The 14,257-nt window shown below is 40.6% G+C and overlaps 1 protein-coding gene across 8 annotated transcripts in view; it reads right to left on the bottom strand.

Annotated features, from left to right (window-relative positions):
* Positions 1 to 105: 105 nt before the first annotated feature.
* The window catches only part of RPS6KC1 (ribosomal protein S6 kinase C1), an 81,219-nt gene continuing 67,067 nt past the window's right edge, over positions 106 to 14,257 (bottom strand). For all 8 annotated transcript variants that reach the window (XR_014943827.1, XR_014943826.1, XM_085541138.1 and 5 more), the window contains 3 exons: positions 5,027 to 5,109; positions 4,098 to 4,193; positions 106 to 999 (listed from right to left, as the gene is read on the bottom strand). Coding sequence is in view for 6 of the 8 variants with exons in the window: in XM_085541138.1 (XP_085397264.1) it covers positions 889 to 999; positions 4,098 to 4,193; positions 5,027 to 5,109 (290 nt within the window). In the remaining 2 variants the exon portion in view is untranslated. The remainder of the gene's footprint in view (positions 1,000 to 4,097; positions 4,194 to 5,026; positions 5,110 to 14,257) is intronic.

Here is a 14,257-nt window from a genome sequence, read left to right as displayed (position 1 = left end):
AACACAAGAGAGGATTTTTCCTGAAGAAACAGTTAAAAATAGGGCACTTAATGAACTTCACTTCCTCTAAGTGCTAAGTAGTGGCTGCAATGACGAGAGAAGAGCTTTTCCTTTTGTAATCTATACATTTATTTAGCACTGTGTCTTCTTGTTCCTTATCAAGTTGCAAAAGCAGTGTTTATCTGGCTGAGGGAAAGGTCTCCCTTTCTGTAGTGACGTTAACACGTAGCTCATCAAATATAACAGAGTCAAGAGTTTTAAACAGACAGTGCCAGCCAACAAAGTACAACATTTGACAGGATTATTTGCCTTTTATATGCTCTTTCCACCGTTTGAAGTGATATGCCATTTCCAAGACACATTCCACAATATTATGCAACAGCTTTCTTAATTTTTAATGGATATACAATTTTTAACGTGTCAAGTTTCGCAGAAAGCATTTTAGTATTTTATTCAGCATATACCATTAATAAATTATTTGTTCCCCTCCCTCCTCCAGCTGCACTTAGCATAGGGGAATGGTCTACTGACATACAGTATAAAAGATATTTTCAACTGGCACACTCTACAGACGCTTCCATCACCAGACAAAGCACCAGGAGGGCACTGTCACTTAGTTGACAGTCTGGCAGCGCTAAGCATGCGACGCAGCAGTTTCATCACACTTGCACACACACACTGCCACCAGTTGCCATAAAAATAAGCTCTAGCACCCCGCCCAATCGGTGAGTCCTGTTAAAAGTGTTCACTTTTGGCATGATTGGTCCAGTGTCCTTCAGTCAGAAAGTCCAGAGGTTTGGGACACCCGAAGGAAGAAAGTCGGTGTTGTTCTGTGACAGAGAAACTTGTCCACTTGACCTGAGTTTGTTTGGAGGGCGAGCACATCTCTCATTTCACCAGATCTGCCCATTCTATGAGGGCAAAAAATGGATGGGATTTGATGTCTTCAACACCAGCAACGCCAGCACCAAGACGCTCCGCAGGATTAAACTGCAAAAGCTTGATATGAAAAGAAAATATATATGTGTGATTCAGTGAGTAAGAACAAAAACAACAGCTTAAAAGTTCCGTAAAGGTCTAAGGTAAAGGACATCCCACCGATTTCCTGCTCTTTGAGTTACTTTCAAGAGTGTGAAGCATACTTGAAATTCCTAAAATGCAGTAAATGGAAGACTCTCTTTTCCTTGAGTCTCAGTGATACAGTCTTCAGAGAGTACTGATCACAGCATGCAATACCCTGAAGCACTGTACACCGGGACTTCATTTTAAGCATAACCTCATTTTTAAAAAGAGAACAGCAGCCAGAGCCTACATCTGTAGAACTCGAGCCACTGCATTTGCTTCATGTTAACCTTTGCTCACACCACTGCATTAAGGCTACAACAGGCACGCTGGTCTGTAACTTTCCGTTTCATAAGTTGCAAGTTGTGCTTAAAATACCAGGATGTGGCAGTCAGTTCTCTGTTTCTTTAAGAACTAAAAAAGTTTTTAAAGAGTTCTACAAATGCATTAAGATTGAAAACTCAAAATCCCGGTGGTTAAAGAAGCAAAACAAACAAAACAGCATAAGGGCTCCATGGAAATTTCCTAAGATTCAGCAACTCATTCCCTTTCTAGTCATACATCACATGCTGAATTCATGTGCAAAGGAAATCACAATATTTACATCTGTTTAAAGATATCCATCCACATAAAAGGGAATGCAAAGGTAACACTCTGAAGAGATTAATAAAGACACACAAAAATATTTTGCACTTCCAGAGAATTGTTTATCCTCTATTCAATTACACTCAGTACAAAGGCACGATTTCTTTCTTGCTCTTTCTGCAATAGCTAATAGGATAACTTCTCCCAGTTGTCTCCTGGAACAATGTGTACTCATATCTTAATGCCCTACATCTAAGTGAGTCTACTTCCATAAACATATGAATTTACACATTCTAAGATAGCTTTGTTATTTGCAATTGTAATGTCACGTAGTAAAGGTAACTTGGTGACAGTGAATGGTGCTGTTCTGAGATCTTCCACAAGACAGCACAAGCAGATGCTGCCACTGTCCCTCCTCCTTCTGCTGAACTGTAACAAGTACCAGCAGGGGGAAAGGAAGCCCCAACATTTGCTCTCTGCAGTCTGTCCTTTCAAGAGATCTCTACTCTTAAGAAATCCAATGCATCACAAACTGCAACAGATACTTATTTAACAGTCGTGTTGCATATTTTCACAGTAGCAAAGTCTGGGTGTGCCTGGAAAATATCCCTGGGCACAAAATACCAAACCAATATAAAAAATAATTTCACCTTTCAGAAGAGCACCAGAAATACAAATATCTATTTTCTTAGAAATGGCTAAATGAAAGAGGTGTTTACAATGAAGTCATCTGCACTGGAAACCATGGCAGGAGACGACTGACAGCTCTCTGTGAAGCTGAACACTGAACCCAGAGAATTATTCTGTGATGCTTTGACCTTGGCAGTGGAGGGAAGGAAAGTCGCAATGACAAATTGCTATCCATGCCAAGAGAGCTTTCTTCCTTTTCCTGACAAGGCTTCCTCAACAAATGAATGGCAGCTTCCTTGGATAGTCACACAACAAAAATGTGATTTACTAGCTCATAGAGCTGAACCTCCACCTGACACGTCACCAGCCTGCATCAGAAGGCTTAACCTAACAGGCACTAGGGTGACTGTCCTCTGAACAGATTATGGCCTTGCAATACATCTGAAACTGGCAGACGTATCTCTGCCAATTAGATTCCACATGGCCAAAAAAAAAGCCACTCTTTGGCATATATGAGAACAGGCAATACATGAGTCTGCACAGAACAGCCCTGTATTGGCAGGAAAAAGTGAACTGGATGACTTCGTTTGTCTTCATTTCCAGTATCAGAAGGGAAGAATTCCCTTTATTGAGCTGGTTTTGCTTTTCTTTACCTATTTAAGTCGCAATGCACTTTTAGGTGAGGGCAACAGTTTGCTACCATCTAACAAAATAAATGCAGGTTCAACAAAAATGGGACTCTCTTTCATCACTTCCCTTCCTATCCTTGCCAGAAACACACAGATGCATGTGAAAGCACTTTCAGATCTGGAGCTTCAAACTTCGGGTTGCCTTTCCACTCATTGTTCAACACTAAGCCCAGAAATCAGTCACTAGGGCTTTTGACTTGCTGAATATTCAAAAGGTCCTTCTTTCATTTTCTTCAGAAACTATTTTTCCATTTTTTTTTTCTGTTCAGATCTTCATCTAAGAGATGTCATTTAGTACATATTCACTAGCCAGATACTCTTCACTCAAAGCTGAACACCATAGCTCACGTCTATGATTTACTCAGCTCAAATGGAATAGGTCAGATCAAAGCTCCACTTGCACAGTTAGGTCAAAATTAACTACATGGAAGAAGATGGCATTACCTGAAAGTCAAGACTCTATACAGACAAGTTATTTATCTTCCTCAGTTGTAACAACTTAAATCTAATTAGTATGAAAATACGAGGTGTATCACTCCGAAGTTAGTCTGTATTTTCAAGTTTCCCATTTGGCTTTTTGTCCAACCTATCAGTTACCTTCTTCTTACAGAAGTCAGACTATTCACACTTGGAAGTCCTTCACCCAGAATTTCCTGAAGCATAGCAACAGATTTTCGACCAGATTTTCAACAAGTGGTTGATACTTCAAATCATTCTCTTATAGGTTTCATGGCACTTTGAGCCATCTGTTTGATTGGCGTCAATATTTTTGAGTTAAATTCACTTCGTCATAAACATTTCCATTAATAGCTGGGACAGAATTCCTAAAACGGCCATGTACCACCCATAGGTGTTGCCAAAGCACCCAAATACTGACCAAACTTGTTCCTTGGAGAAACAGCAAAGTGCTCTGGTTGTCTACAGAAGCACCAGGAAGCAGAAGTCAAGTTTCCAGATGCAACAAACCAGTCAGGCAAAAATCATCCATTGCTGACAAAAGACCCATCCACATTCCATCCAGCAGCTTTTTCTTGTTACAGTAATTTCCACAGGAACAGCTCAGATATATATAAGTATTCGTCTAGGCTGCATGTGTACCCATAGAAAATTATTTTTCCCCCCCATAATCACCTGCTGAATCAGCGATCTGGCCTCCTTTGATACATGGTCTGGTATACTTAAAGAAGTATGAGTGTTTATTCCTGACGGATGGCACTCGACCAGGGTCTGGAGGAAAAAAAAAGAAGCCTAGTCAGATACATTTATTAACTCAAAAACAATGTAGGGCTGTATTATCTTCTAGTATACATGTAAATTAACACACATGGCTAAAAATTCACTGCTTCCTTGTTTGAGTACTGGTTCTGGAAGGAGCCTCCACAGATACTGAAGTACCCCTAGAGATCTGCCATCAGAACATTTACATCATAATGCTCTTGCTCTGTTGCTCAAACGTGAAAAGTTTTGGAATCTGGTGAACTTTTCTTTCCTCACATGGAACTGCCAAATAGCCACTAGTTCAATTTGGCCAAGCGCCCTGCCTTCACATACTGAAATCAGCATTCCTTAGACGTGGTGGTACCTTCCTGTTTCAATGTGAGATAAGTTTGCATCACCACATCAGCCTGAGACCCTCCAGGGCAGGTAATCCACCAGGAGTCTGCTCAGGCTTGAATTAATACGTCACTGCAACACACAGCTTTTAAACTATCAACAACTTTTTAAACCAGAGAATAGTGCTGAAACAAAGATATCTGTCAGGTCAAAAATAGTATTAAATGTTCAGGAGGGCTATTAGAGAGCTTTGATTTTATTGTGGTTGAGAGGACAGCATTGCTTTTGGTTATTTTTTCCAGTCCTGGGCTTGATGCAGCTTTATCAAGTAATTCTGAAGCTTAAGTATGCTTAATTTCTCTTGCCATTAAGACATAGCAGAGCAAGGATACTCTGCTATGCAAAGCACATCTGTGTACAAGAAGGAAGAAAACCAAAACTGGGCAAACCACCTGTGAGAAACTATTGTCCAGCATGCCAGTTTTATAATGTAACTTGCCCCCTACCTTCCCTGTGAGCAGTTCAAAAAGAATGGCACCCAGGCTCCACCAGTCACAGGCTTCTGTCTCTTCTAGGATAGCTCCAACCTCTAAACATGAGACATTTCAATTAATATTAAAAAGGTCATCCACACCTTCAAAATTAACATATATTTACAAGGTGACTGTTTAATGCTGACAGAACATATACTAAATACCACAGAGCTTTCATTACGCCTGCAATTTAGTTAGCCCTTTAGCCACCTACAGATTGCATTGTTCAAACACAGCAACACTACACATTTCATGCATAATTTGCTTTTTCCTTGCACACACAGGCATTTTCAAGACTTTTAGGAATTATGGTTAGGATTCTGCTACACTGAAACTGGACAGTGACAGATGGTAAAGCAAAACACATTTACCGAATTTACTCTGTTTAGAAGAGCTAGACTGGCAAGTTTGACCTGAGGCATCCATAAAAGCAATACAAGAGAGTTTATAATCGTCAACTGTGTGCTTTAATTTTGTCTTGGAGGGCAGGATTCATCTCATGGCCAACCCGTTCTCTGTGCTGTGATCACCATAGCAGGCTGCTCACAACAGCCTCCTGTCTGCTGAGCACTAGATGGAGATGCTCAATCTACTTCACATAGCCTAGAAATGGACAGTAAATGCACTGCTACAGCTCAGCCCGAGCTCACCTTGGCTACCTAGGAATAAAAGGTTTTCCCTAGCAACCAGCAAGAATCTAATGCCATCTTTTGCTGCCCATGAGCAAGCAGTAGCAGAGAGGCGAGGTGGGACTCGTGTCAGCCATTGTATGTATAAGAGCACCATGCATGCAGCAAACTTGGCCTTCAATGACTCAGGCTTTAAGCTGCAAAAAATATTAAATACAAACACACCATGCAGTCTGTTCTATTTCAGTCAGAAAAACAGATTGTAATGAAGAGGAAATCTTCATTTTGACTGTCAAAGATGCAGTAGCTGTACTGAAACAGATTTGGTGGCAAAAGGCACACCAGATTCCCAACAGAGGACACCGATTAGCATACAGTCACACAGCCATCACTGTGAAAAGCATTGCGGCGCATTAGAAAAATCTTGCTCATCACTTTAGGGAGCTTAGTGTGAGCATGGCCAAGGAGAGCTACAGGTGAGTCAGACTCCAGCATCAGGGAGAGGAACACCATCATCCCAGAGCTTCCCCAGAGGTGAACATGCTGAGCAGGGGGTGTGCAGAAGGCTCCCTTGAGGGGAGATGCTCAGGACCTCAAAGGATGAATCTGAGGTCGCTGTTGCAAGAGGCACAGAAGGATGGATCAGACATTGCTTCTTTAGGTAGGACATCACTCACAGTGAAAAGTTTTTTGTACAGTTAATGGCATTTGACTCTCCAAAATATCAGCGTAAAGTTGCCAGATGTTGGCATTTATCCCACTCCTTATAGACTAATACTTCTATCAGTACTGAGGAACACTTACAAATATATAACGGCAGTTACGTGACAAACTTATTAGTCCAACTGTACTTACATGTTTTAAGATCCCAGGCATGCATCTAAATAATCTCAGTGTAAGTCGAGACAACTTATATGAGAATCAAAATCTGCTCCTACAGTTTAATTTTATTTTAGAAAGAGAAACCTTTGTGACATTTGTCATCTGAAAAAAGAAGGGGAAAAAAACCCTCAGGCCTTTCTACGTTAAATGGCTGGTAAAAGGTTTTTATAGCATCTCCCAGTAGAACCTATTCAGTAGAAATGCTTTTCCAGTCTGAGCGTGATTTCCTAGTGCTAAATGATCCAATGCTGTACATTCAAAAATAGCATAATGTGAAAACTAAAAACTAAGGACAAACACTTCAGGCATCTTCAGAGTTTTCCTTCCTTTGTGTCTTCCAAACAAATAAATGCTTTTTATAAGTTCAATTCCGGAATTATTCGAGGATAAGAACATTAAAGCCAAGAGTTCATTACAGCTGATCACTACATGCTCAGCTCCCATACTGCCAGTAACCTCCCCGTATCGACGTGCCTTGAATTTTAACAAAACGCCCCAAAAGGAGATAGTCTGTTCCTCCCCAATGACACCAAAGGAACCTTAGAACTAACATTTAAAGGGGATGGATCTCTTTGTCACAGGTTAAGTCGAAAATAAATAAATACATAATAAAGCCATGAGTGAAAAATTTGTCCTTCTGATCATAGAAACGAAATACTATAGAAAATTCATTTCTGATGTTTGGTCTTATTTCCTTTCATGTTGGCAGTTGCAGGTGCTGATGCGGTTCCTTGGAGGATCTGACTTAGAGCGCGCTCCTCATAGAAACACACACTGCTCATCACAAGAAGCTGATGTAGCCCTACCTCACTGATCAAGTAAATGGACAAAGAATAAGAGACAAGAAGGAAACTAGAATCTGCTTCTCCAAAATCCAAACCCATGCTTTTAACCACAGAAGCACTTCCAGTATACACCAAGCCAAAATAAACATCATTGCAGAACTCTTGCAAGAAGAGCTCTGAACTCTTCCATCCCTCTTATCTGTGTCAAAACAACAGATTTGGGATAAAAAGAGAATGGCCAAACTGCGCGGGCTGGATGTATGGAAAGTCTGTGGCTGGGTTCTCATGCAGAGAACAGAAACGGCTCTGTGATAAGTCATCTAAACCAACACAGAAGAGAACATGGAAAATCCAGCTGAGAGGAACATCTAAATATGCTTTATACAAAAACTAAATGTTAGCTCCACTTTTCTCCCTCTATCCACTGCCTGCTGCTTTCCCTAGGTCCCACAGTTTCCTTGCATGGATGTTTTCCTTAAAAATAAAAACACAAAAATCAATGTGAATACTACAGATAAACATGCGTTGTTTACATTCCCTTACTTTGAAGAGGTCACATCACTTCTGATGCAGTACACCAATCCTAAGTTCAGGATATCACATCAATATTACTGCATTTTATCTCAGCGACACATCATGGGAAAATTTAGAAACTATAGATTATGAAGTGCTTTCAAGTGATACAGAGTAGCCAGCTAATGTAATACACCACACAGGGCATATGCTTTTTTTAAAGCTCTAATGTCGCAATAAATCTGAACTACAGTATCTGCCTTCACTAAGAAAACATTTTCATCTCAATCCATCAACAGAGTAATTTAAACAATAAATGGTAGTGACCCATAAGCCTAAGTGAAGAACATGGGGATATTTGTGCCAATTCTTTACTTCATGAACCTTGAAATCAAGGACCTTGTCCACATTTGTACAAACATAAACATGCGCACTCACATGCACAGTGTTGGTGTTTCTAGGACTAACACTACAACATTTGCAGAAAAAAAATATTCTTATTTTTCAAATACAAGATCCTTTTGAACTGAATAAACAAAAAGCAGGGTGAAAAGAATGAAGCCGGTAGCTCTTCCAATTTTACTGAACTTCATTAAAAGGAAAAACTTCCCTCTCTTCCTTTCCCAGCCTATGTCTGTACAGTAGCTAGAACCAATGAGCACACATGCTCAATTCCAGCACAGAGACAACAGCACCAGCAGTCACTGGGGTAATGAAGGGGGTAGAAGAGCAGAACTTCATCTCTTTTGAACACACATGCCCTTTATTAACACTGACACTGATATTCTTTCCACTGGACCTTAACCCAAAATACACCCCTTCATTCTGAAGGATTTCAAAGGCTTTTTCTACTATCCCTCAAACATATTCTCCTAAGAATTGTTTCTTCCAGGACTCCTGGCCAGCTCACACAAACACTAAAATAAAAGAAGTCAGGCTTAAATCTAGTCAGGTGGTCTTGGAGATTCACTGGGCAACTGAGCCCTGGTCACTTGCAAACAGTAAGGAACATAAAGTCAATCAAATATGCATCTCAATTAGGAACAAGACCTGAAATCAGCACATGAGAAAACAGGGTCTATGTGGAAAAACTGCTTATCCAAACACTTGAGAGTCAGGATTAGCATTGCACTGAGCTGGAATTAAGGAGGCAGCATTTGAATCTTGATGGATTGATAAGATTTTCAATAGCCAAGGGATCCCTTTCCCTTATTCCGCATTTCAAGCAGAAACAGCATACCTTCAAGTACTGCTTCTGCACTGATAGGGAAACAAGGGCATCCATCTGAACTGCCATCAGGTGTCTGGAACCGTTAAGGAGGAAATGGACTTGTCCAACACCCTGAAAACACCAGACGCAACAGTCTCCCTTCTGCTGCCATTAAGATAAACAGCACTGCATGAAAATCCATTAGAGTCGCTTCAGAAATTCTATTTACCTTACACTCATTTAATTTTAAAAGCTTACTATTTTATCTTATTTTAATATCTATAAATGTAAAGAAGCGTTTGCAGAGAACCAAGGAAAATGAATCCAAGCTAATTTACTCTATGTAGATTCAGTCAGCCAAGATGTAAGATACACTCTCTAAATAATATATCACGCAGGCAGTCATAATGCTTTGCCTAAAATGCTTTAGCAATTTATAAAGCACAGTATTGAACCATCTACTCTTAAGTATAAAAAGTTTATCATGGTCTTTAAACAATAAAGTAGTGAGGCAAGTCCAATGAACATCAGCTAAGACCAAATGAAGTATGAAAATAGGAAGTTTCAGCTTATAGGTATTCAATAACATACGAGCTTCTAAATTCCTCTTTGGAAGAAATTTCCTCACGTCATTAGCAGAAAAAAAAATTAGAAGCAACTCTTCTTTTTTCTTCTGTCCTCTTAGCAACCCAAGATGGAATTAAAAATTCCCTTAAAATAATCAGGTGGCCACAGAGACAAAGAAACCTTGTACCGCTGTTAACAAAAGAAAGCAAACGGTATTTAACCCTTCAGCTATCTCCATTTATTTTTGAAAGGCATCTTCTATACTATCTTCGATTTTCAGCTCCATTATTAAAACGTGACAGTAAGAGAAAACAAGTGCAGCTAAACTACAGTTTCTTCTAGAGTTGTTAGATGCCCTTCACATCAGCCTGATTAAGACACTAGATTCTTACAAATCAACAGCTTCAGCACATCTCACTGCTTCCTAGTTAGAGAGTCTGCAGAAGCCAAAGGAAAAGCTATTTCACCTGCAACACACAGAGCACTTTGCAGCACACCTGAGTGCCAAGACACATCGTGTTGTTTTCAGAAAATACCTGCTGCCTTCTCCAAACCTTTGCTTTCAACTACCTTATCCAGGCTTATGACGGCTCGCTATTTTGGGAGCAGCCAGCTGATACCGTTCTCTTTGGGACACTCCGGTGTCTTTGGAGAGCTGTACACCCCCAAACAGTTGCACAGTTGTTACTCCCAGCTTCACAATCATCATTACTTTTTCTGCAGCTTCAGACTTTTCCTCCTTATTCACAACAGCCACACAGTTGTCACGTTAATGTTCAGTCCCATTTCCTATTGTCTGTCAGTGCTTTTAAAATCAAGACAGCCTGTCCTTTTACTTGCTGCTCTGAACCCACTCATCCGCCCTGATCCCCCAACCCTTTCTTTTCTTTAGGATCATCGTGAAACATTAATGTCACACAAAAAGCAACAACAGAGTCAGATATAACATCTAGAAGTCCAGTTTCACACCGTAACCGTGAGACCAACCCACCCCTCGACACCTCTAAGGGTCAATGGCACTTTAATCCACCACGGCTATTTTGCTTCTTAAACAGTCTACTCCAAATTAAACCGCAATAGTAGAGAACAGCAGAATGTAATGAGTGCTTGCAAATTCCTACTGCAAAACACGTACACATAACGTGCAGGTTTTCCAACATCAGATATCTATTTGGTAAATAGAGACAGACCATTCTTTGCTTTCTTCAGTAAATAAAAATTATAGCATTCACCCTAATAACAGCACGCTAGCAGTTTTAATTCCAATGCCATATGTTTTAGGTTATCAGCTGCACTTCGTGTCTGTATTTTCAATTATCTACAGGTAGACAATTTGGGAGTGTGAAAATCAGGTCGAGCACTGAAACATACTGGTCTGTTTGGGGTAAAATCATTTACCTGCAAAGCCTTCTTTTTTTAGCTAGGTTTCCCATTGTGTACAATTAGTACCAGGTTAGATCTGACCAAATATACCACAGATTTCTGTGCAGGCTTCTGTGAAGGCTAGCTTGTGTAAATAAGGCTTGATTATAGCACACAGCTTGTGAAAGCATCTGACTAACATGACGCATTACTGATGGCCAGTTTTAGACTTACATTTTCATGAAGCTAAGCTCACTTTGGCTTTACAATTTCAATGAGCCTCCAGTTCTTAGTAAAAACAATCCGGAGAAAACTCCTCGTTTGGATAAGAAAGAAAAAGGACTCCAAAGAAAGCACAGCTCTGAAATCTCATCCTCTAATAACTCCATGGGGACAGGACAGAACTCGCCTCGCTGCTGGAAAGAGAACTTAGAGAGTGTAAATAAAACACCTCGTTCACACACTGAATTCATGTGTTAGGTTAGAGCAGCAAGCCACTGTAACATCCTGCTTTACAGGTTAGATTGAAAAAGTACTGAAAAGATTACTCTTCGTAAGTGAATCCTCAACACAATCTGTTTCAGCTGCAAACAGGCTCGACTAGTCTGGGGCTTTAGGCAATTCAGCCTTTCTCACAGGTATCAAGCGAACTAGGAAGGGGCTCTCTGGGAAAAAAGAAAGTTACCAATTTTGTTTTAAAACTCCCAACTATCAAAAAAAAAAAAAAGGAATATAATTACCACTCCTTTTTTTTTAAAAGGTAACAACACTTTATATTTAAGATCACAAAGATGACAAAACCAATACTTAAGTAACAGAAGGTAATCATTTGCATTTCAAAATTCATCTATCTTGCTTTTCCCTCAATTAGTCCAAAACATGTTGATTCACAGGTTTGTGTGCGCGTTTGTTTCTTTTTTAAACTTATTTACAGCGCAGAATAATGGCCCCCCTGCCAGGCTGGCATTTGCTCAAGTTTCTGTCCCTGTAAATTGAATCTGTTACTGGAATTTTCCCCCTTCAGAATACCTAGGCACATTAACCAAGAGATAAAGAGATACGCGCTGCTGATACTATCAGCCACTGGGCAGGTGGATAACGTGAGGGATTTTCTGTTAGTTTTTGTGGGTTTTTTTTTTTTTCTTTTTGAACAAATAGGCGATAAGAGTTCTCAGGGGGCACAGAGAGCAAAGGGCTGTTTAAACAGAAGTGAATCATTCTCATCTGATCTGCTAATAACTTTGTATTCAGACATCAGCGCACTTAACACCCAGAAAACAAAATTACTTTAAAGAAGTGGAAGTAAGAGGGGGGGGGGGGGGGGAGAGAGAAAGCCAACCAAAAAAAACCCAGGTGGATCTTACATTTGTCACCTTAACCACATTAGTGCAGCACAACACCGCAGTTATGAGTACTCGATTTCTTCTTTAAAAGCGAATACGTTATTTTTGGCCGACTCCCCCTCAGGTTTACTTGAAGCGGCGCTGAGTTTACGGGGATGATTTATAAACCATCATTTCCCTCGTGGGTTAGAGAAACAACGTTTGACTTATCATAGGTGCACAGCAAAGCTTTAGTTTGGCCATCCATCAAAGCAGAGCGCGGGCGCTACTTCCAGGCATCTGCAGATAGCCCTGTTGTCCCGGAGCGGCTCCGGCACCAGCTCTTTGAGCACAACCACGCAGCAGTGAGACTTCTCTCTCCGCACCACGACTGAACAGCAGCGCAGCACAGCACGGCTCTGAGCTCCAAGTACAATTCTACAAGTACAAATGCTACGAGTCGCTGCAAATGAAGCTCGCCTTCAGCCCGCAGCGCCATCCTCCAATGGCACAATGCCACCTGCCGCCCCCGGAGGAGAAGTGCAACTCCTTGCGAGGGCCGGCCCCGCTTTTAATTTATGCACGATGTAAAGCGACAATTGCTCTTTCAAACAAAATTAAGTACGCTGCCAGTAGGAAATGGAGTGCGGCTATTTAAACTATTTCTTCTCCCGTCCTTCTGACACTTCTACACTTACAATGTTTGCATTTGTTCTGTTAATTTATACCTACATTGCATAATCTCTTTTATACACACGCCGTTAACAACTCCTCTCTGCTTTTCATAGGATAACAAGAGCTGAACAAGCCCCAGCCACTCGCCGCAGAAAGGCTCTGGCTGCTGCCTCTGAACCAAGAGCCCTTCCTTTGCTTTAACTTCTTCCCTCCTCGAGCCCGAACAGCTTCAGCATTAACACATTATCCATACCCCCTCCAGAAATTAGATTCTGACATAAAAATCGTAGGATTTACGTTCCATGTTTTCATTCAACCAATAAAGCACCTTAAAATAACCTAAATACGCCCTCAGGATCTTTGCTGCTTAGTACTATTTACATCGCATGCAAAAGAGCAACACCTGAAGCCCTAGTAGATAAAAAGATAAAATGATTTCAGATGCATTTTTGTGCCTTTCACATGACTGCAATACAACTTCCTACCTATTTTATATTTCAGATACCATGTAAATCTATTTACTGTCCACGTCCATTCTCTGTTTTTTTCTGCCTATGAAATTTGTTTCACAACAATTAATACAGAAAAACAACTGCATCTCAAGAAGGGTCATCATCTGTACTCTGTAACACTGAACCCTAAAGGGCAGTGTTTTGATAAAGACTTCTTCCCTTTCTCGCTTGCTTTTAATGAGAGCACTTAAATAATAAAATGCCTAAATACAGGCTTTCCACACCCAAATCCTATTCTATCCTAAATTCAGATGAAAACAGACACCAAACTAAACACACAGAGGCAAAATTTTACAAGCTGAGTTTCACGGCATCCTTCATTAGAAGTGAAATGAGAGGTCAGGTACCCGCAGGCATGGCACCACAGCCCAGTGTGCTGCTGGACGCATTAGAACAACAGGGTGATTCACTTGGAGTTATTTTATTATTCACCGTGTTCCAACGATGATAGAAATCACATGGCCTGGCTAAGTTTTGTGAAGATCACTTGTTCATCTCTGAAGACTGCAGTCCTTCCTTCAGTGGGATGAAGCACACTTAGCTTTCTTAATAACAGTTGGATGTTTTGTAGCAGCCATAAGAAAGCTATTTTTGCCTCAGCTGCACACGTTATCTAAAGTGCACATATTAAACCTTAACCCAGAATAGAACGCGTGCACTTCAACAGGTAGCAGTAAGAACAAAGAATATGAACGGCTGCATATCAATCCTGCCATCCTGCATCTATCTAACACTTGCAGATCTTCG

This window comes from Coturnix japonica, chromosome 3 (assembly GCF_054131305.1).
Source record: "Coturnix japonica strain WE chromosome 3, WE-NBRP24, whole genome shotgun sequence".
NCBI lineage: Eukaryota > Metazoa > Chordata > Aves > Galliformes > Phasianidae > Coturnix > Coturnix japonica.
This window is presented reverse-complemented; position numbering and strand designations above follow the sequence as displayed.